The sequence below is a fragment of the Psittacula echo genome, assembly GCF_963264785.1.
Source record: "Psittacula echo genome assembly, chromosome: 22".
Taxonomy (NCBI): domain Eukaryota; kingdom Metazoa; phylum Chordata; class Aves; order Psittaciformes; family Psittacidae; genus Psittacula; species Psittacula echo.
In genome coordinates, this window is record NC_137758.1 from 1,286,497 (window position 1) to 1,306,535 (window position 20,039).

Here is a 20,039-nt window from a genome sequence, read left to right on the forward strand (position 1 = left end):
GGCAAATCTGCTTCCTCACACCCAGATGTGGTGATCAGAGGCCCCGATACAAAGGTCCCCCTCTCATCATCAGTGTTTCACTGCTGGCTGCGTGGTGGAGCAGACGTCTCGCACAGTGCACATGCAGTGAGCTGGGGCTGGGCATTTCTGTTCAAGGGGGCTTGGCAAGCTCAGGCCCTCCCTCAAACCGCTGACATCCTTGGCATGATCTCTACTCAAATGAAATAGAACCCCCCCAAACTCTTACCGTGGGGGACGTAAGCAGAGCATCCCATGCAAGCGCCCTGAGCCTGTGCATTTGGATCTAAAGAATGCATGGGTATCTGAAGGATTTATTTGCCTGAGTGTGTTCCTGCAGTGAGAGGCTCTGTGAGGCTTATAAATAGAGATTCTGAGGTTTCCTCTGCCTCAGTATTTAATGCTGTGCCACAAGAGGTTAGCTGAAAAGCCACGCAGTGCAGGCCAGCCTACATGGAGTGGTGGTGGTTCTGGAGCAGGCTTAGGGCCAAACGTATGGAGGAAAGCACTGGCACTGCTGCCTGCCCACTAAGATTATTTGTGTCGTGGTGTCAGTGCTAAAGGACACGTTCCTCTGCTTCTCCATCTTATGGAGGAAGGCAGATGCCTTCAGTGTCCTTGCATTTGGGCAGCTACACAACAGTGTAGGTTTTGCTTGAACAGCATATGACAGGAGTTGTGGCACTTATGAGTGTGGTCTTTGCTGGCGCTGATGCAGCCACGGAGACTCTAAATGACTCCAGTGCCTGTCAGCTTTGAAATGCTCCCTCCAAAATGCTCTTCTCAAAATGATTCTTCTTCAGCAGCAAACATCTGCAGTGTCCACTTCTTGGCACATTGCCTTGGGGCTGGCCAGAAGAGTGGCACCATGGTCTTCTATTAGCACAAGGGCTCTAGAAAAGAGGAAGGGAGAAGACCTCAAAGGTGTCGAGCTCACAGGGCTTGGAGCTTGGATGTGTTACCTCTCTGAGGACGTGCTTGATGAACTTACAGAGTGTGGAGCTTTGGCAAGTACTGGAAAGCAGACTGTCCAACAAACTGGATGGGATTGTCATAAAAATGGCTGCAAAGAAAATGGGTAACTGGTCAGATTCTGCTGCGCGTGAAGAGAAGATGCTATTACAGGTCAAGAGCCTTGGAGCACCCAGTAGTAAATTATGCAGAAGCTATTGACTATCCTTGTTTTCCAGATGGTCTCAGGCTCTTCCACTAGCCTGTTTTGGCTGAACATTGGTAAAACTGAGGTCTCCTGCTAGCCTGAAAGGGCTCTTTGGTGTCCTGCTGAACCCAAAGATGCAAAGCCTTCCTTCAGCCCTGCTCTAGTGCTGTAACCCTATGATCACCACAACGATCTGGTGTCCCAGCTCCCTGACACTTACAGATACTGCTGGAACTGGTGAGCAGCTTTTCTAAACACAAGGAATAAACACAGGCAGATGTCAACCAGGGCTCTGAAAATCCTGTTGCACACAGCAAGTTTCCATGCAGACCACCCATACATCGGTTCTTCATTGTTATCAGCCTGTTCTACAGCAAAGTTCAGCTGCGGAGAAAGGAGAACCCATGGCAAAAGTCCTGAGGCATAGCTGAGGAAGAGCTAATTTCAGCTTGCATTGGCCCATATATAACAGATTGCGGTCATGCTGATGACTGTTAGGAATCCCAACCAAACTTCATCAGGAAATGCCCCTTTCTGGGGGATATAAGGATTTAGGAAACATTGTTTAATTATCTTACATTGTTTGGAGGAGAGGATTCCCAACAAATGCGTTCTCTGGGATAGCTTTGATGTTGTTGTTATGAAAACCGCTGTTGGGAGAAACAAATATCTCAATATTAATGAATGAGAAAGCCTTGGAGACACCTTGTTTCTTCAGTAAAGTCTTCAAAACACATGGAAAATAGGATGTGTAGGCTCTGTTCCAGATGTAGCATCATCCCAGCAAGTGAACAAGGTCTGCTTTTTGGCAGGACAAAGCCCTCATTCTGCTGTATTTACTCTGTGTACAGCTTGGTGCTCTCTATGTAACTCACTGAACCCATCAAGAATAGAGAGACCAAGACCAAAACCTGCCCAAGACCAAGGCCAGGCTCTGGGTGATGCCCAGCTTGTTTAATCCCACATGGCTGTTTGAAATTTGCCTCTTATTTAGTGACAGGCATTTCAAAAGCCACCTCAAAGTGGATTAAGGATCTTATTCTCATTTGAATGTCTCAGTAATGCTGATTCCTGGTCTGACCAGGGAAATTCCTGAGAATTCTTCCAGGAACAAGAAGATCAGATGGACTTTGAGACCTTCAGATGTGATGGGAGGATGAAAAGCTGCAGGAGGAGCCTGCTCCAAACCTCATGGGGGGATCTACTCTTTGCCTCCACCAGCCTGTTGCAGAGGTTGATGGTGGTGATGAGAGCTGATGGAAATCGAAGGGATAAACTACTTCTAAGTGCATGTCAGAGAGGGCTGGAAAAGCCAAAAGAAAGGCTTGGATCGAGTGCTCTCCTCTGGTCAGAGCACACGCGATGCTTTTGAAAAGGAATAAATAGGAAATCGCACAGCTCCTGCAGTCGTCCCAGTGTCCTGATAGCCCCAGGGAATTCCAGCAGCTCGTTGTAGTTCAGGTCCCTGAAAGACAGAGAAAGGAAAAACATTCATTAATGTTGCTGTAGGAACTCAAGCGAGTGCATCTGTGCTTTGAAGGAATGGAAACTTGGTTGTTAAGCATGGGAGCCAGGTTTTTCCTACTGTGCTGATCCAGCCGGAGCCTGGAAACAAAATCTCACACATCTCTGCAGCAGGAATATTCCCTGCTAGGAGCACTGGGAGGCGAGAGCCTGTCCAAGCCATGGTTGGACTTCTTCCCTCCAAGTCCCTTCTTGCCGACTGCTGTACTGTGCTGCTGCTTCACATCTTCAGAGTGCCCCATCCCCACTCCCAGGAGCTCAGCCCCAGGGGCTTTGCTTTGAGACATTTTTCCTGCTTTTCCAGGTCAAAATGGGGCTTTATGAAGGACAAGAAAGACAAGTGAGGATTCAGCTCTGTGGGCCCCGTGAAAGGGCTTCTCTGGGCACCCTTGTCCTGCAGTACAGAGGGGACATGGGACCATTCCCTTGGTGTTTGTCCTGGGGATGCCAGATCTCCCTGTCACTGGGACATGCTGTGACTGGAACCAGTGGGAAGAGCAGGCTATGGGAAGGCCTAGGTCTTCTTTTGATGGTTGGGGTGAACCTTGCACTGGAAACCATAAGCTAAAGGTGGAAGTAATGTACAAGAGGTATTGACACTGCTGAGCATGAAGTTTAATTTGCAGTATAGTAAATTAAGCAAAATATAATATGTTGGTCGTAATGACAAGCCTGGCATGTATTTGCTCTGACCTGGCAACCAGAAGAGGCATTTGAGCCTGAATGAAACTTCATGAGCTGCATTTGTTCCCCAAGGATGGGCTGGTACCTCTGGAAAAGGGTTTATGTGAGCTATGGGGCACTGCTGGCAGCATGGGAGGAGCAGTCCTCTGAAGGTACCGATCCTGTTGTTGACTAGAGGGGGGCCATGGAGACTGGCTGGGCTTCAGATGCGTGTCAGTCCTCCTGTAGCATGCCCAATGCTGTCCTTTGGAAGGCAGTTCCAGATGCAATGGTAACACTGGCCCTGTCCTGGCCATCCCACAGACCAAGACACTGCAAACCCAAGTGACTGCTTCCTACCTGCAAGAAACTCACTGAGTTTTAAGTGGTAGATGCTTTGGAACATGAGTGTAATTACTGCCTCCTGGAGATTACTGTATAATTACACTTAATGGACCTCAAAGTAATTACCATGTAACCTGGATTGTGGTTTACGAAACAGAAATAACCATGTATTTACACAGCAATGAGGTGCTGCCCAATTACCTTGTAATTCTCATCCTCTGGGCCCAGCCATGGCAATTACACTATGGTCTCTCTTGCCCACCCTCCTCCCCATCTTTACATAGTCTTCTCCTCTACCAGGGTTCCTGCTTGGGAATTACTCTACAGCACCATCTTGGCTTTGCCTTGTAGGTATTTACACAGTAAATGAACCAAGTGAGTCTCTCCAAATTGGCCTTCCCTTGCACCTTCCAAGACTCCAGCCTTATATGACTTATATCCTAGGGAATACTTATCAGGTAATTACAAAGTAGGTGACAAAACCGGAAGAAAAACGTGGAATGAGGTTGTCTGGGGTGGATTTTATCTTGTGCGGCCCTGACAAGGTCCGTATCAGATCTTGTTATTGGATTCCCTTTGCAGTCCAGGGGATGTGGCAGGTCCTGCTGTGGAACGCCCACCCCAAGGGCTATTTAATCTCCTCCAGTTACAGAGGGAGTCGGGATGCCTGCACTAAGGGTATTTGAGCGGATAAACCCTGCTCCTGTAGGATCTGAAGGACTGGAAAGGGTTCACATTGTGTGACAATTGCCAGTGCTGGCAATCAGCAGGGCTGGTGACAAGACCACGAGCTCTCCATCATGTCCAACCTGCAATGCAGTGACAGAGTGCTGGGATGTGAAGCTGTTGTGCGTGTCCCCAAGGCCCAGAAGTGAAACAGGAGCAATACATCCCCTCTTCATGGCAACTCACATCTATTAGATAGGAGAGCTCTGCATCTTCTGAAGAGCTTGCTCTGACATACTCAGTTCTCATCTGGGTCCAAGCAGATCAGTGATTTTTCCCAGTCTTCTCTGCTTGAGCCCAAAATGATCTGTTTAAGAATAAATAGCCCGACACGTGACTGCTCAGACACCTCACTCTTTGCAAGGTGGATGTAGCTTGTTATCAGCTACTTGGATGCTCTTAGCCAGTGTCTGTCGGTGGTGCCTGTCAGGCGTCCATCACTGTCACAGCTGAGTGCCTCACACTACACAGGCTCTGTTATGCAGGGGAAGAAGGGGCAGGACTTTAACAATGCACATCCCCTCACTGAAGCTCAGAGAGGTTAAGGAGTGATTTCCAAAGCACATGAGTGATTGGAAGCGCAGGCAGGTCACTACTGGGCAGCTTGAAAGCATCAGTTATACCCCATTAACCTTCAGATCACTGAATGAAATCAGAAGGCGTCAGCAGTCTCAGCTGACTGACAGCCCCACATCTCTGTCTGTGCGTAAGGTGTTTAATACCTTTAGAAGTCTCCCCCTGCAATGACTTCCCAGGGTTACAGCGAGGTTTCTCAGCATTGCAGGAAGTCACTCAGGGCTGGGTGTCTGCCTGTGCCCCTTCCCTCCCTTGTATCCCAAACTGAGGGCCTGGGTTAAGCCTCCGTGATGCTGGGGATGCTCAGCCCACTGCCATAGTGGTACCGATGCTGGGGAAGCTTTGTGCGGGGCTGAGTTTCTCCCCAGCGATACCGGACATGTCTGTGAGCAGCCGACAGACGGAAAGTATTGCCCAAGAGAGGAGGCTTGGCTCCCCTGTGATTCACCAACAGACAAAGGGATCTGAGATCTGGAAGCACTGTTATTCACAGGGAATGACTCCGTGTGCTGCAATATTTGCTCCTGTCTCTCTCTAAACCTGCGTTTCCTTTCCAGCCCGTGTCTCTTCCAGGCAGGCTGCTCTTTCATCAGCAGATGAACATTTTGTTTGTGCCTCCACGTGTGTGCAAGTATGCACAGGACCAGTGTTTCCTGAGTGAAGACACACCTTTCCCAGCCCTGGCAGCATCTCTGTGCCTCCCTCCCCTCTGTGCTTCACAAAGAGCATTGTGTTCAGCAGCTCCCTCTGGGTACAAAAGCCATCTTGGAACGCTGGCATACACTGGGCTTGTTGGAAAGTGGAAATGCAACCAGGTGTAGTCATGCTCCTCCAGCCTGGCTGCCAGCGACCCCGCTCTGCTCAGGGGAGACAATGTGCCTGTGCTCGCTCCTGCCCGTGCTTCCTGGGTTTCGGTAAGGTGAGCCTCTCTCCCAGGGAACAAACCCCGCTGTGATTGTTGCAGCTCCCTTGAGTGATGCTTGTAGCCAACTGCTCTTGATCCACAGCCCTGACTTGCCTCCAGCGCTGCCCTGCGCCAAGCCCCGCAGATACCAGTGTGTGTGTGTGTGATCTGGTTGGAGGAGGCTGGAGAAGCCACTGCCTGAGATGGTTCCTGAGATGGTCTCATCTCTTCCCTGCAGTGGGGCAGCTGCCCCTGTCCTGGTCTGCTCAGACCCAGACCAGGACACAGCCGTGGCTTTCCTCGCCCTTCTCCTTCATTCGTAGAACTTGAGCTCTGGTTCTTGAAATGACCCAGGAACAGCCTCCAGCCTCCACCATGGGGCTGTGGATGTTACGGAGCTGTTTCCACAGACCATAGAATCACACAATCCCAGCCTGGTTTGGGCTGAAGGGACCTTAAAGCTCCTCCAGCTCCAACCCCTGCCACGGGCAGGGACCCCTTCCACTGGAGCAGCTTGCTCCAAGCCCCTGTGTCCAACCTGGCCTTGAACACTGCCAGGGATGGGGCAGCCACAGCTTCTCTGGGCACCCTGGGCCAGCGCCTCAGCACCCTCAGCAGGGATACATCCATCCCAGACGTGGCTCCCAGCTGCCCCAGCTCTGGAGTCTGCCCTAAGGCTTTACCTGCTACATGTGGGGTCTCTGGGCATGAGCTCTGCCTTCTGCCCTTTTTGGCACACCTGAGAAAGTGGACCCAATGCCAGCATGACCTGGTGGAAGGATGCCAATGCACCATGGCCATGGCCATGCAAAAACAATAGGGAAGCTTCATCATCATCATCATCATCATCATCACAACAAAGAAATAATGAGCATGGCATAAAGAAGAGTTTTCCCCATTATCAGGGGCTTTTGGAAGCAAAATTACCCAGCCAAGATGTTCAGAAACGATGTGCAAGAGACATGACTATAAAAACATCACTTTCCTTAGCTGGGCTCCAAGTTACCAGCTCCAGGCATCTCTGTAGGATGTTGAAAGGAGCCTTGTCTGTTCTCTTAGTTAAACTGAAAACCTCCTTAAGGTCACCTGGTCTACCCAAGACACAATGAACTGGCTGGCTTTGCATTGTAGTTTCTAGAATGAGCCTAGAGCCTCATATTTGGAAGATCTTAACCAACCCTGTTGTTTATTCAGAAAGGAAAGTAAATTGACATCAAAGGCACGGTTATTTTGGGCTTTAGCTGCCAGGGCGATTTGAAGCTGACAACATGCAGCCTGGAACTATTAATATCTTCAGGCAGACCAAAAGGAGAGAAGGAGGGGAAAGAGTCTCAGGTCAATTTTCCACCTATGAGGGATTATTAGTGGTTCCACACAGGAAGCACAAAAAAATTATATAGGGCTATAAATTCTTCCATAAGCCACAAAACACCGCAAATTTGCAGCTAATAAACCTGAAGATGCAGTAAGATTAGAAGCTGGAGATGGGACATTTGCTGACTCTTTCAGTCCCGATGTAGTCTGAGATGTTCCTGTGGTGCCCTGAAGGGAAGCTTTGTGCAGGCTCTGATAAGGGACTTGCATTTCCACCTGTCCTGTGCTGGCATCTAATCAGGCTGCCAGTAAATGTAATTGCTGCTGCTGCTGCTCGTGGTGCTGCTGGTGACTGCGGGCAAGGCAAGCACTGGGAATGATTTAATTGCTAGTCTGAAAGCCCAAGGGGACAGTTGTGACCATGCGGGTTGACCTCTTGCCCGGCACTGGCCTGACAGCTTTACCCAGATGCCTTATACCAAGGTCATGGCTTGCGGCTGAGCTTATGAAAGAGCTGCCTGATTAGTCCAGAGTATGCACAGTAACTGTACCATTAGCAGCCTTAGTTTTGTTGTGTAGCATCAGCAAAAACCCCGCTCTCCTGGCAGCGACCAACCCCTGCAGTGAGTACGTGCCCTTCCCCAGCCCCATCAGGATGACGAGATGCAGCAAGGGTCTGTAATAAGTGAAAGAAGGGAAGGGGGATACGAAAGGACCCAGAATCCCAGAATCCCAGAATCCCAAGGGTTGGAAGGGACCTCAAAAGATCATCTAGTCCAACCCCCCTGCAAGAGCAGGGTAACCTAGAGAGCACATCTGACTCCAGTCAGGCTGAGGCCGTGTGCCCATTGCCTGAACGGAGACACACAAGAGGAGGATGCTCAGATGTGCCCAGGAGAGAGAAATAACCTGTCACGGGATTCCTCTGCCAGGGTCAGTGCCTTGATTTAGGAAACTCATCATGTCCTAAAAAGAACTATTTTTGGCAAATTCTAAGGAGAAGCCAGGCTGTGACAGAATGCGATGGAGCAGAGATGGGCCCCCACACCATGGGAACGTTGTCAGGCACTAACGGTACCTGATTTATGCTGGGAGCAAGCAGCAACCTCTGTGCAAGGATTTATCCTGACAGCCTGGCCTGGAAACATCCCAGCCTCTCACTTACACGGTGCTGCACCACTTTACAGCACTTATGTGGCACTGACAGGTCTATTGCTGGGGCAGGGGGGACCTGTCATGCCTTGTCTGCCTGCAGCTGCCAATCCTTTGCACAGCTCTGTTCTCCATTTAAAAATGCAGCAGTGCCCAGAATGTGTCTGTTCCAACCAGTATTTCTGTCTGTTCTCTGACTGACAAAGGTACTGCATCAAATATGTTTTCAATTCTGTCTGATTTATTTAACAAGGTTGAAATAAGCCTTTGAGAAGGGGATCTCGTGGGGGGTCTTGGGAGCACAGGCGCTGCCATGCACATATCATTTACAAGACACAAAAGGAGCTGACCGCAAAGCAGAGCAGCGGGGACTTGGGTCGCTGGGATGCACAGACAATAACCATGGAGCTGATGACTCAAGCAGGGGAGGCACGGAGGAGGTTGCTGCCCTTTGCCAGGCAGGGAAAGAAGGCTCGAGGAAGCCTGGTCTACAGCAGAGCGTTTCCGAGCTGTGGGAAAGGAGCTGGGGACATCTTCCTACCCCCCAAGGTGCACAAGTTGCTGCTGCTCAGCCCCTGTCCCCCTGCAGTGTGCTGTTGTGTGCTCCTGGATGGAGGGAGCGTGGGGTGCACAGAGCTTCTGTGCATCAGCACCTCCATGGTGAAAACATGCCCGTGGTTTGCCTCTCCTGCCATTGCTGCTGCCTGCAGTGGTTGTTCCTCCTGTTTACAGGCAGGCAATTCACTCTCACACATCGCTGCTCTCGCTCATCTGCTCTGTGCAAGGGAGTGAAGCCCAATGAAGCCAATGGAGGCAGAAGAGTTGGGGACCCCTGACAGGTCACAGCAAGCATGTCCGGACACCCATGGGTTGGAGGAGTCTCAGTGCTCTCTGGCACTGCAAGATCAGCAGCTCCAGGGAGCAGGGTGCAAGCAGGGTGGTGTGAGGGTTTGGTGGGCAAAGGGAGAATGGGTGAAGGAGGTGAGCCTTACAGAAGAGCCGTAACCCATGCACAAATGCAGTGACTCCGGAAGTACCTTTTCACATGAACTGCCTTCAGTTTCTGTCTTTTTTTCTACATAATGTTGCAAAATATCATGTCTGCTTGGGGCCGTGTTCAGGCAAAGCTCAGAGCTCGGCTGGAAGGAACCTGAGCTGCATCAGTAAGGGCACATTCCTGGCAGTTCAGGCTCCTTCTCCTAGGAAAGAAGACGCAGCGATCTGGGATCGGTTGGCCCAAGGAGACCACAGGAAGGAAGGGTCTGATCCCCATGCTCCCAGGCAGTGTTTTGTGCATTTGCCCATGTAGTTTTACAGGTGGCTTTCTTTGGAAGAGGCACCTTCCATTTACGTGACGATCAGAGCAGGCAATGGACTTTATAGCTCTGTTCTTGGACCAGACACAGGGACCCACGCAACCAGAGCCCTGAGCCGTGGTCCCTCTCTCCAGAAGGCCAACTACCCCCTTCCTTTTTCCACCCCCTGAATTGAGGTACCCAAGCCTCTGCTGAAGTCCCCTCTGGCAGAACAGGGTTGGGACCATAGAGCCAAGGCTCTGATGAGCTGCACAGGGACCCACGCTGGCACACAGCAGGGCTGGAGCATCAGGATGCTGAGGAAGTAAGAGAGCAGCTTGGCGCAGCATCCTCGGAGGAGACAAAGCCACTTTGGGAGTTGCACAGACTTGGATTAGCATCAAGAGACTGCACAAAGCACTTCAAATGAAACACGCTGATGGAAACGGATGCAACTTGAGGAGCAAGTCTGGCAGAACAGCAAAGCCTGCCTGGCCCTAAAAGGGTTAAACAACCCTTCTATGAGCTATGGGGGAAAGCTTTCCCACTTCCTTCTTCCTGCCTTCATTGCCCAAGGTGCACTTCGTATTCGTTTTCTGTTCTTTTTTCCCCCATAGGAAATCCAGCTCTCCAGAGGATTCCGTAGGTTCCAACTCTTCTCTGCATTTACAGACTACACTAATTACCCGGATAATAGGGCAGCACACTGGGAAAGGCTGTGGTAAGAACGTTTCCTGTGAGGCAAGGTTAGGCAGATAGAACGCCTGGAGCCAGAGGGTTTGGATCCAGCCCTGCTGGGAGACGTTTTTAATTTATTAGTGCTATTTTTTGAAAAGAAATTAAAAGGTTTTTAAATGAATGGAGATTTACTCTTCCCAAGTGATTTATCTCCTTTGTCTGACGAGCGGAGGAGCTGCCAGGGGTGCGGATGGGGAGGGAGAAGTCAGAGAGATAGGAAGCAGCAGGGTCATCTTAGGCAGAGGGGATGGGCGAGGGCTGTGGGGCCAGTCTGAGCTGGTTCCCCATCACATTCATGTCAGAGATGGGCCGGAGATGCTGGAACAATCAGAAGAGCAGCAATTCTGAGGCAGATCGTTGCTCTCTTGGCCATAGCCCTGAGGTCTTCAGCGTTATGGGCTGGTCTTGGGGAGCAGTGTTTGTTTCTCACCCCTGCCTTGCCCAGGGAGCCACCTTAGTCCTGCTGCAGGGTGGGGAGATGGGACACTGGTGAGACACGTTTTTGCTCTTTGCTGGCATCAGGGTCTTGTCTGGTTGCATGTGCCAGGGCAGGAGGAGCCCTGGCCCCTGTTTTAGTTCAGCCCAGGCTCCATGTATGCAAGGGACTTGGCCATGTCCATGGACGGGACCCCTGGGATGCCCATAGCTCTTACTTTTGCATTTCTCCCTTTGCTTCAGCGGCTCAAAGTCAAGCCCTGAGCAGGTGTTGGGGGCTGTGTGGTGGCTTTTGATGCAGTCCAGGACATGGCTGGCTTCTGGGCTCAAGCGCACACTGAAGCTGCCTCATGTTCAGTTTCTCATCAACCGATACCCCAAGTCCTTCTCAGGCTGCTCTGAATCTCTTCTCAACCCAACCTGTGGCTGTGCCTGGGATTGCCCTGACCCGGGGACAAGGCCTTGCACTTGGCTTGGTTGAACTTCATGAGGTTGGCATTGGCCACCTCTGAAGTGTGTCAAGGTCATGCCATTGGGAGAGGGCTAAAAAATGGCAGGTTATCACCCACTTCAACCACCTAATACCTGGTTTCTTCCCACAACCCTGCAGGGTTGCTCTGTTTCATGACTCAGGCTTATGGGAACTGGTGAGGGAACCTCACCAGGTGTCATGGCTACTTCAAAGCACTACTGGGACGATGTGCTGGCATTTAACCAGTTAAAACCTAGTGGGTGCTGCACATCAACCTGCCCCTCACCAGGATGGAGCTGCTTTTGCTCTGTACCTGACAAAGCTGACTTGTCACAGTAGCTGCAGGGGAAACGTGAAGTCATTCACCTGCCTTCACTTTGCCTCTTTCTAGACTTGCTGCCCTCCTAAAACATCAGGGCCAAGCCCTCTCCAAGAGCAGAGATGCTCCACTGGGTCCTGATTTTGCAGAAATGATAGGACCCGAGGTGGGGATGCGGCGTGGATGTGTATAAGCATCTTGCCCACTGCCAGGACCTGCATGGAGAAATGGATGCGGATTCTCTCTCAGTTTTGGCTGCATTTGGTAAAAGCAGAAGTTTCCCTGTCTAGCTGGATATGAGAAGAAACATTTTCCGTAGGGAAACAGGTTCCTGCACCTAAAACTTCCCGGGCTTTGCTGGAAAACCCCGTGCAATTTTTGTTCGCTTTTAACGTTTTCAGCTATTGTGCCTGGTTTGTAATAAGCATCTGGCCACAGATACTCATTTTAGTAACCCCGGAGAAGTTTCAGTCTTCACCAAACTCTTCCCATCTTGCTGTTCTCCAGGAGGTAATGCCTACGGGGTAACTGAGAGCACAGTTTGGCCTCCGCAAGCCAAGAAAATGTGCTAAGTGCTGTCAACAGAACGTAATCATAATTTGAGTTACAGGGTATATGCGGAGCCTGTAATAGTCTCCACATGCACAGAAGCTGGGAGCTGGTAGGTAGACGCAGCTCTAGAAGCTTGGCTGGGTTGTTGCAGCCAAATGCTTGGCTGTTTTCTGGCACAGAGCTTGGCCAGCTCTGGTCAGCAGGGCAGATGAGAGCTGGGCATGGACAGGATGGGGATGGCTCCACTTGCAGGAGCAGCAAAGGCCTGGAACACTTGCTGGCCTGGAGGTGAGAATTAGGTCAGGAGGAGCAAAAGGCAGCTCAGTGCCTCCTGAGGACACTCCAGTGTGATCAGATCAGGAGCGGAGTCTGGAGATCTTGTCCATGCTTGGAGCTGCAGGCGGCTCGCGGAGGATGGGGGCTGTGGGGTACTCACAGGGCAAATCCAGGCCATGTGGTCAGGGAGAGCTCTGCTCCAAGGGCACAGCCCCTGGGGGTCCCAGGGCTGCCTGGACATCCACTGCCGCAGAGCCACGTCCCTGCAGTGCTGTGCAGTCCTGTCCCTGCGGGCACTGAGAGCAGGAGAGGCGGACGCTGAGCTCCCCTGCACGCTGGGTGGCATCTCAGATGGGCAACAGAAGGCAGAGAAAGTGATAGTGCAGGAGCAGAGAGGAAGAAGGGAGATGAGCTTTCAGCACCAGTGTCTGTGGAAACTGAATTATCCCCCAGGGAAATGGAAGCCCTTTCCAACAGTAAATAAGGGGGCAGCTGCTTCCCTGCAGCCCCATCCTGCTTGGGATGGGCAGCAGGGTGGCTTTAGCCACCTTGGCTGAATAATCAGGTCGCTCTGATGTAGGCTGTGATGCTGCTGCATGGTCTGCCTGTGCTTATAGCCCAAACAGGGTTTTCTTCCATCAGCAAGTCCTCCACTCCGTCCTGCAAATCGCCTGCCTTTGTGCTGCCTGCGTGACACGACTCTGCCCTCGTGTTTGCCTCTACCCACCAGAAATGCCTGGGGACAAAGCCAAGCCTGCACAGTGATGGGGGAGATCCGTGGGTCACCAGGGGAGACAATCCAGCAGGATCCCTTCCTGCATCATCCCTGGCATGGTTCAGCCTCTCCAGCTGAGCCCTTCTGGGTGGCCCCAGTATGTGCCAGTCTGAAAGGAAGAGACAATGCGTGTCGTGGTCCTGCCCCCCAGGAGGGTGTCTAGGGACCAAGGGCTTGCCTGATGCTCTCAACCCATCACTGCTGCTGGCACTGTGCTGGGCACAGAGGGGCCCTGTCTCCTTGAATGCTGGCAAGCATCACCTCTTTTCGCCACGACCCAGACCCCCTAGGTCTCCTTGGCAAGGAGCAAGGGCCTGACTCTGACCCCAAGGCCTGCATGAAGGGACATGTTCTACACAATTGAAGGCAACAGGCACCTATTCCAGTTCTTTCAGAGCCTTGGTTGCTTTGCTTGCTTGCTCGCTTATGTTCCCTCCTAGGCCAATGCATGACACGAGACCCAAGTAATTCATACTGCAGTTAAAAGGCATGGTGTGTGCAAGGCAAGACCACCAGATTTAATTCTCTTTGAGCTCAGAGTGACCCATCTGCTGCTAATGAAGATGTGTCCCGCAGGAGAGTTCATTCCTGCTTTCCACCTGACAGACTCCCTAAACATGATGCCAAGTGACATGAGAGACCATCTTCAAGAGAGATTCACAGGTCCTAGAGGATTTTACCAGCAGGGAACTCAAGCTGGCCCCTCACTTTGGTTGGGTGTTTAGGAAGCTTTTGGACCAGGTGTATTGGTGAGAAGGTGGAGACCTCCCTGAGCAGGGCAGGCATGCAAGCTCTCTGGATTGCACCAGGACTTGTGTCCAGGGCCCCAGAGCCCCCTCACTGACTCTACCCACATGTGCAGACCTCTCCGCAGCAGTAGCACAGCTGGACCAGCTTGCACAGATGCAGGGGGAAAGCCCAGTCTGCCATCAGCCATGAAGCATCGTGCCTTGGGCATCTGCTTGCTGGGCTGGTGCCTGGAGCAGCTCTGCTGCTGCCCCCAGTGTGTGGTGAGGAGTGGATGTGCAGTGAGGCTCTTTCCTGCGGGCACTGCTGGAGGGGGTGAACATACAAAACTCTTCAGGATAGAGAAGAAAAGAGGGGACTCACAAGGTTTCCAAGCTGTGCAGCCCATCAAAGCCGTTGGCTCCCAGGCTTTGGATCCGGTTGTTGTGCAGGTGCCTGCGGACAAAACAGAGACGGTCAGTGGAGGTGCGCGCTGACCCTTCCCGCCAGTCTGAGCCATGGCCCAGGGACATCCTGCAAGCTGAACACAGCTGGGTTGGGATGATGAGGGGTGTTATAAGGTCTCCTCTCTTGCCCCATGAGACACACGTTGGGTGCTTGCAGCGCAGCTGCAGAGCTCCTGTTTCTCCCAAGCAACCCACGCTGAGGCAAAAGTTTCCCCTAGACCTCCTGCCAGGTGACTTTGGATGAACATGGTTAAGCAAGAAGCTTCAAGAAGCACCCTAGATCTCACCTTACATTGGGCCCAACCTTATAAAGTGCTGGGTGGCTTCAACAGTTGCTCATGGGCACCGAGTACTATTGAAGGACACAGTCACATTTGGACTCCTCAGAGCCTTCGTAGGGGCAAGAAGGCTTTGAGCCCAAAATCATTCTGTTAGTTCCAGTTTATCTTGCAATGAACTGAATAAGTTGCCAGTGCCTGGATTAGCTCCAGTTTGGTTGCAAGGAAAGTTATCTCACTTTAATGCTTCAGAGTGCAGGGGCCATGTGACATGCATGCACATTCTCTACACTAGGGCAACATATTTTTCCCTTGCTCTCATTCGCTGTGGTGCTGCATGCCATGAATATCTGGTGCTTAAGGGCTGTGGAGCTCCCAGCCTTAATGTCGGTGATGGCAAGCCATGTGCTGGGGCCAGCTGGGGTGTTTTTGCCTTGAAAGCTCCATAGGCAATGAGTTCCTGGAGTCCCATCTGCTGGGTTTTCTGTTTTCAGGGGTCCCTGGACTCCCATGTCTCAGTTTTGTGGAATATCAGGAAGAACTGGAGTTTTCCTCTGTGTGTGTGCGCAGCGGAATGGCTTTGCCATCCGGCTTCCTTTACAGCTGGTGGGAGCTGTGCTGTTAATTGTGCACCTCCCCTTGAAATCCCACTCAAGGGCATCTTGAAGCCCATACAGAGAGCAGCTTGAGGAATGCCTGCTGAAAACCAGAAGACAACCCACTGCAGCTCAGGCTGCACTTCTACCAGCCCACGCTTAAGTACATTATTACGTCCATGCTTGCACTGAGATGGTCTTCATGGAGAAATGCCCACCGAGGACATGGGGTCCTATGGGGCAGGGCCTTTTTGACCTCTGCCAGAGCAGGCTTCCCCATCAGTTCATTTTACAGTTTGGATTCTCCTTTATCACAGAGTCCTGTGTGGTGAATCTGTTGCCACAGCATTTGCCTCTGGGGTCCTTTACTCCCTTCCCTATGCTCAAGGATGCATCAGCCTTTGTCCAACGCTGCTGCCTCCTTCCAAGAGCCCCGGGGAGGCTCCACGCTGGCAGATGGATCAATGACTTTTTCCTTATTTGCTGCTTGATCTAAATCTGTCTATGCTTGAAAAATCTCTCACTCCACCTGGATTCAAGCGTGAGCTGTTTGGCTGAGCACAGGCAGCTCCCACTGCCAAATATTCTAGGGTAAAACAGGAGGGAACTGGGAGTGGAGGAACAGCCAGGCTCCAGGGCAGGTTGGTAGGGGCTTGCAAAACAGAAACCAGCCCAAGACGGATGTTTGTCATTGGGATGAGAACACACAAACATTTCAGAGGAAGGGGAAGGGAGGGGAGAGATGTGTGATAAAGTATGTTTGCTCCTTGGAGCAAATGGGAAAAAACGAAAGGATGCTGCCTGCAAGAAAACTTGGTTTGATCGTGGCTCTTAGAGAAGAAAAGAAGCTGAGCTCAAAATCAGAATCTTACAGGAGAAATTTCTCTTTATCACCAGAAGAGGAGTTCAAGTCCAGATGATTTTCTCTGTCAAATATTATGGGTTAGCTTCAGATCGTGTTGCCCTTACTTCACTTGGCACTTCCAGTGCAAGATGGTACCAACCATTTTGGGTCCCTTTGAGCACTGGCTACTGCAAATAGAGGGTTTGGATCTGGAGTCTATAATCACAGCAAGAGGTACCACAAAAACCCCTTGCTCCATATCTCTGTCTGCTGTGAAGGGGCAGTGTGGGGAGAAAGGAAATGCTGAACGCTGGGCAAGCTGTGAGCTACGAGGAGCTTTGTCGGGGTGGTACAATGAGACACGCTGAGCTGTTCAGGCAACAGCATAGAAAAGCAATCGCCTCCTGTGTTGATATCTGGCTCTGAAGTGCTTTGTTTGGAGGCGAAGTAATGAAACTCATCTGAAGGAAGTTATTTGTTGGTGAGAAAATGATGAGCAACCAGAAAAGAGTTATAAAAAGGTTTGCTGTCCAAGCTGAGCTCTGGAGCTGTTCACCAGCCACATGGCAAGAATAGAAGCAAAAGTGCTGGAGAGGTAAACACTTGAATAGATGTCCCTTTCTTCCTTCCTGCCTCTTTTTCTTCCTCCCCTGGTAAACAAATTCCAACAAGTGGAATTGCAACATCTCCGGGGTTTGTCAATTTGAGCTCAGCCCACAGACGTTATATTCTGCCCTGTAAATTACAGCTGGTTTGATAGCAGCTCGAGATGCTCGGTTCTGGGCTATAAACAGCCCTCTTGTGATGCAAAAACATGACCAGACTTTAAGCCCTTGCTATTCCTATTGGAGCTGGTATCCAACAGTTTCTAGAAGGAAGATTTTCTGCCCTTGACAACAATTTCTTATCACAAATTGGGCATAAATGTGATTTCTCCAATTTATCTGATTTGAGCTGATGAAACTGGCTTGGAAAGGGTAAATGTATTTCTGGTACCCACATTGTTAACTGGGTGTTGTTAATTTGGAATGGGTGCAGAGAAGAGCAATAAAAAATGATCCAAAGGCTGAAAAAAACTAGGCTGGAGACTTGGAGTGCTCAATCTGTTTAGCTGAATAAAAATAAGATGACGAGTGCAGTGTAACGTATAGGGTTCTTCCTCGTTAGAAAATGGGTACTCAAATGGGTCTGTGATTTAGTGGAGAAAAGAATAAGAACAAATGTCTCAAGTCAAAGCCAAAGAAAATTCAAATGGGAAGTCTGAGCTTTTTCATTTAACACTAAAGATGGTTGGAACAAAGTACAAAGCAAAGTGGTGGATTCTCCATCCCTTTCTTTTCCAAGGATTTCAGTTTTTCTTCTCAGAAAGGACAAACGCAAGTATTTTCCAACAGTTATTTGTGTTAGATGATTTGAACCAAGTTCAAATCTGACATGATATGAATTCTCCCACTGGACCAGGCAGTGCCATGATGACTTTCCAGCTCTATTGTGGCAAAATTGTCCCTTCCCTCAACTTGGCCATGGATAAGTAGAGAAAACTAAATCATAAATGGTGCAAATTCCCACGGATTATTTCTGGCAGTGAAGGAATAGCATGAGACTTGTCTGGTGGAGAACAAAGCTCCATCAGAAGTGCCATTCTCAGGGGTGCATTGAAGCGCTATTTGCTTCTTCCTCAAGTGTTGAAGAGGCAAATTCACTTTTGCCAAGGCAGCAGGCTCGGTCCTCAGAGAGAAAAAGCACCTTTGCAAATTGAACAGCCCATGAATGGGACCCAGATGTTCCAGGTGACATTGTTCTTAGCCATAATGAGCTGCACATGATGGGCACTCTCTGCCAACACCAAGGGTCCCAAGAAGCACTTGTTAACTCCCTTGTGCAGTGACAGTAGCGATGCACGGGCTCATCCTGACACTGATCTACCAGACTGGGGTTTGCTATGCTGGAGAGCTCAGAGTGCCACGGATGTCAGCTGAAGCTGCTGGTGCTCAGCTCCCCTGGAAAGCAGGGATGGGATGTTTGATGTTTGCTCCCAGGCAGGGAGGACACTGGAAATCCTTGGTCCTTTCTGAAAGTTATGGCCAAGGTAACATCAGAACATGGACCAAAACTGAAACGGGAACTCAGGAGTCTTGATACCAGTTTTCTCCTCTAGGCACTAAACCATACTGTTAGAGACAGAGCTGCATCATGTCCTTGCTTGCATCATGTCCTTACTTGCATCATATCCATGATCAAAACTGTAAGAAAGAGAAATTCTACTAAATATCCTTCATTCACTGTATTCAGACATCAACACATCCAGCTGGAAGGTCGTGACCTAGGAGGGAACCACTTGCAGGTGAGTGGCTTGTCCTCAACAATAAAACATCAGCTGAAATTCAGGCTGCACAAATGTAAAGTGCTGGGGAGGGGGGAAAGCCAGTCTTCTAGAAGCATATGCAGTAATAGGCTTTACATATCTAAAGGAAGGGGGTGTTGGTGTTTAGTAGCTGTCAAAAAAGCAAATCAAATGATTATGGGTGACTAGAAAAGAGGAAATGTGCTGCGGAACAGCATTATGTCATCGTCTAAACTGGCATTCATGTCTTTGCTACAGTGTGTGGTTCTGATGGCTCCATCTCAAAGGTGTGGAGGAACAAACAAGGGTGCTATGTAGAGTAGCTTGTGATTGCAAAACAGCTAATGGGATGGGGACTGGAAAAGATACAATGAGGGAAGGGTACGAGAGACAGTAATAAATAAATACAGAGATGGCATACAGGAGGCAGAGACAGAGTGCAAGAACTGGAGGATGTGAAGCCAAACTAACTGGTAGTGGCATGAAAACAACTTTCCCAGAGTCCTTGTATCAGAAAGACTTGTGTGCAGGTAGACAAAGTCAGGCCAGATAAGACAAGCAGAGCATCTTTTTAGCATTATGGGGACAAGTTAACCCACTGGCTCCAAGCTCACTGCGTGTGAGGCAGCAAATGCTGGGTCCTTTTGACAGCAGCATGTTCAGCATTGCGAGAACGTTTGAGTAAGTCCATGTGAGATTTCACTGCGGGGGTAGCAGACCCCTCTGGGGACCAGGGCTGAAAGAGGTGCTGTGATTCCTCTTTTGAGAGTTGACTTTGCTGAAATCAGTCAGCAGAGGAGATGAGGAATGCTAGCGAGAGCTGCTGTCATGCACTTTATCAGCCTGTCAGCACAGCAGCATGGGGGTTTCAGATGCTCACTTCAAAATGAAATATCTTTTTTTGCCCTAAGAAGATGTTTTTTTTGCAAAAAAAACCCCTTTGCTCATACAAATCATCAGCCAAAAAATATTCACAACTATTTCTGCTTGCAGATGCTGAGACACATTCAGTCCTGAATAGACCAGACTTGGAGGTAATATCTTCAGTCTCCTATTCCCGAGCCACCCTGATCAAACAAGCTGTCTCCCTTCTGCCATCAGCAGCGCAGTGCCAACATCACAGCACATGAAGCCTTTGTTATCAAAGCTGGGGGAAGGATGGTGCCAATTACTGAGACAGATTTCATCGCGAGTGATTTACACAAGGCTCTGCTTACTGAACACCCTGCAGCTCTAGTTAGAAACCTGCAGCAGCAATAGATGGGAATAAGATCAGTGAATTCCTCAACAGAGGTGTAATTTATTAGCAGAGACTGAACCCCTTAACTTATTCCAGATTGAGGCTTGTATATCCTGATGTTGGTGCTTTGTGTCGGTGCAGGATGATCACTCACATCTCTCCCAAAGGCCCAAGATGTGAGGAGGAGGAAAAGCACATCTCTGCACCTGGGAAGGTCATGCCCTCAGCCATGGTCAGCCGTGTCCCTGAGCGTTAATCAGGCTGTGTATGGGAGATTCCCCTGTGCTCCTCCACATCTGCC

General features: G+C 50.2%; 1 protein-coding gene across 1 annotated transcript in view; it reads right to left on the reverse strand.

Moving 5' to 3' along the window:
• LGR6 (leucine rich repeat containing G protein-coupled receptor 6) overlaps positions 1 to 20,039 on the reverse strand; it is a gene marked incomplete at both ends in the record, with an annotated part of 106,969 nt that overhangs the window by 14,786 nt on the left and 72,144 nt on the right. Inside the window, 4 exons of the mRNA XM_080632902.1 lie at positions 1,010 to 1,081; positions 1,756 to 1,827; positions 2,574 to 2,642; positions 14,354 to 14,425. Of these exons, the coding sequence (XP_080489028.1) occupies positions 1,010 to 1,081; positions 1,756 to 1,827; positions 2,574 to 2,642; positions 14,354 to 14,425 (285 nt within the window). The remainder of the gene's footprint in view (positions 1 to 1,009; positions 1,082 to 1,755; positions 1,828 to 2,573; positions 2,643 to 14,353; positions 14,426 to 20,039) is intronic.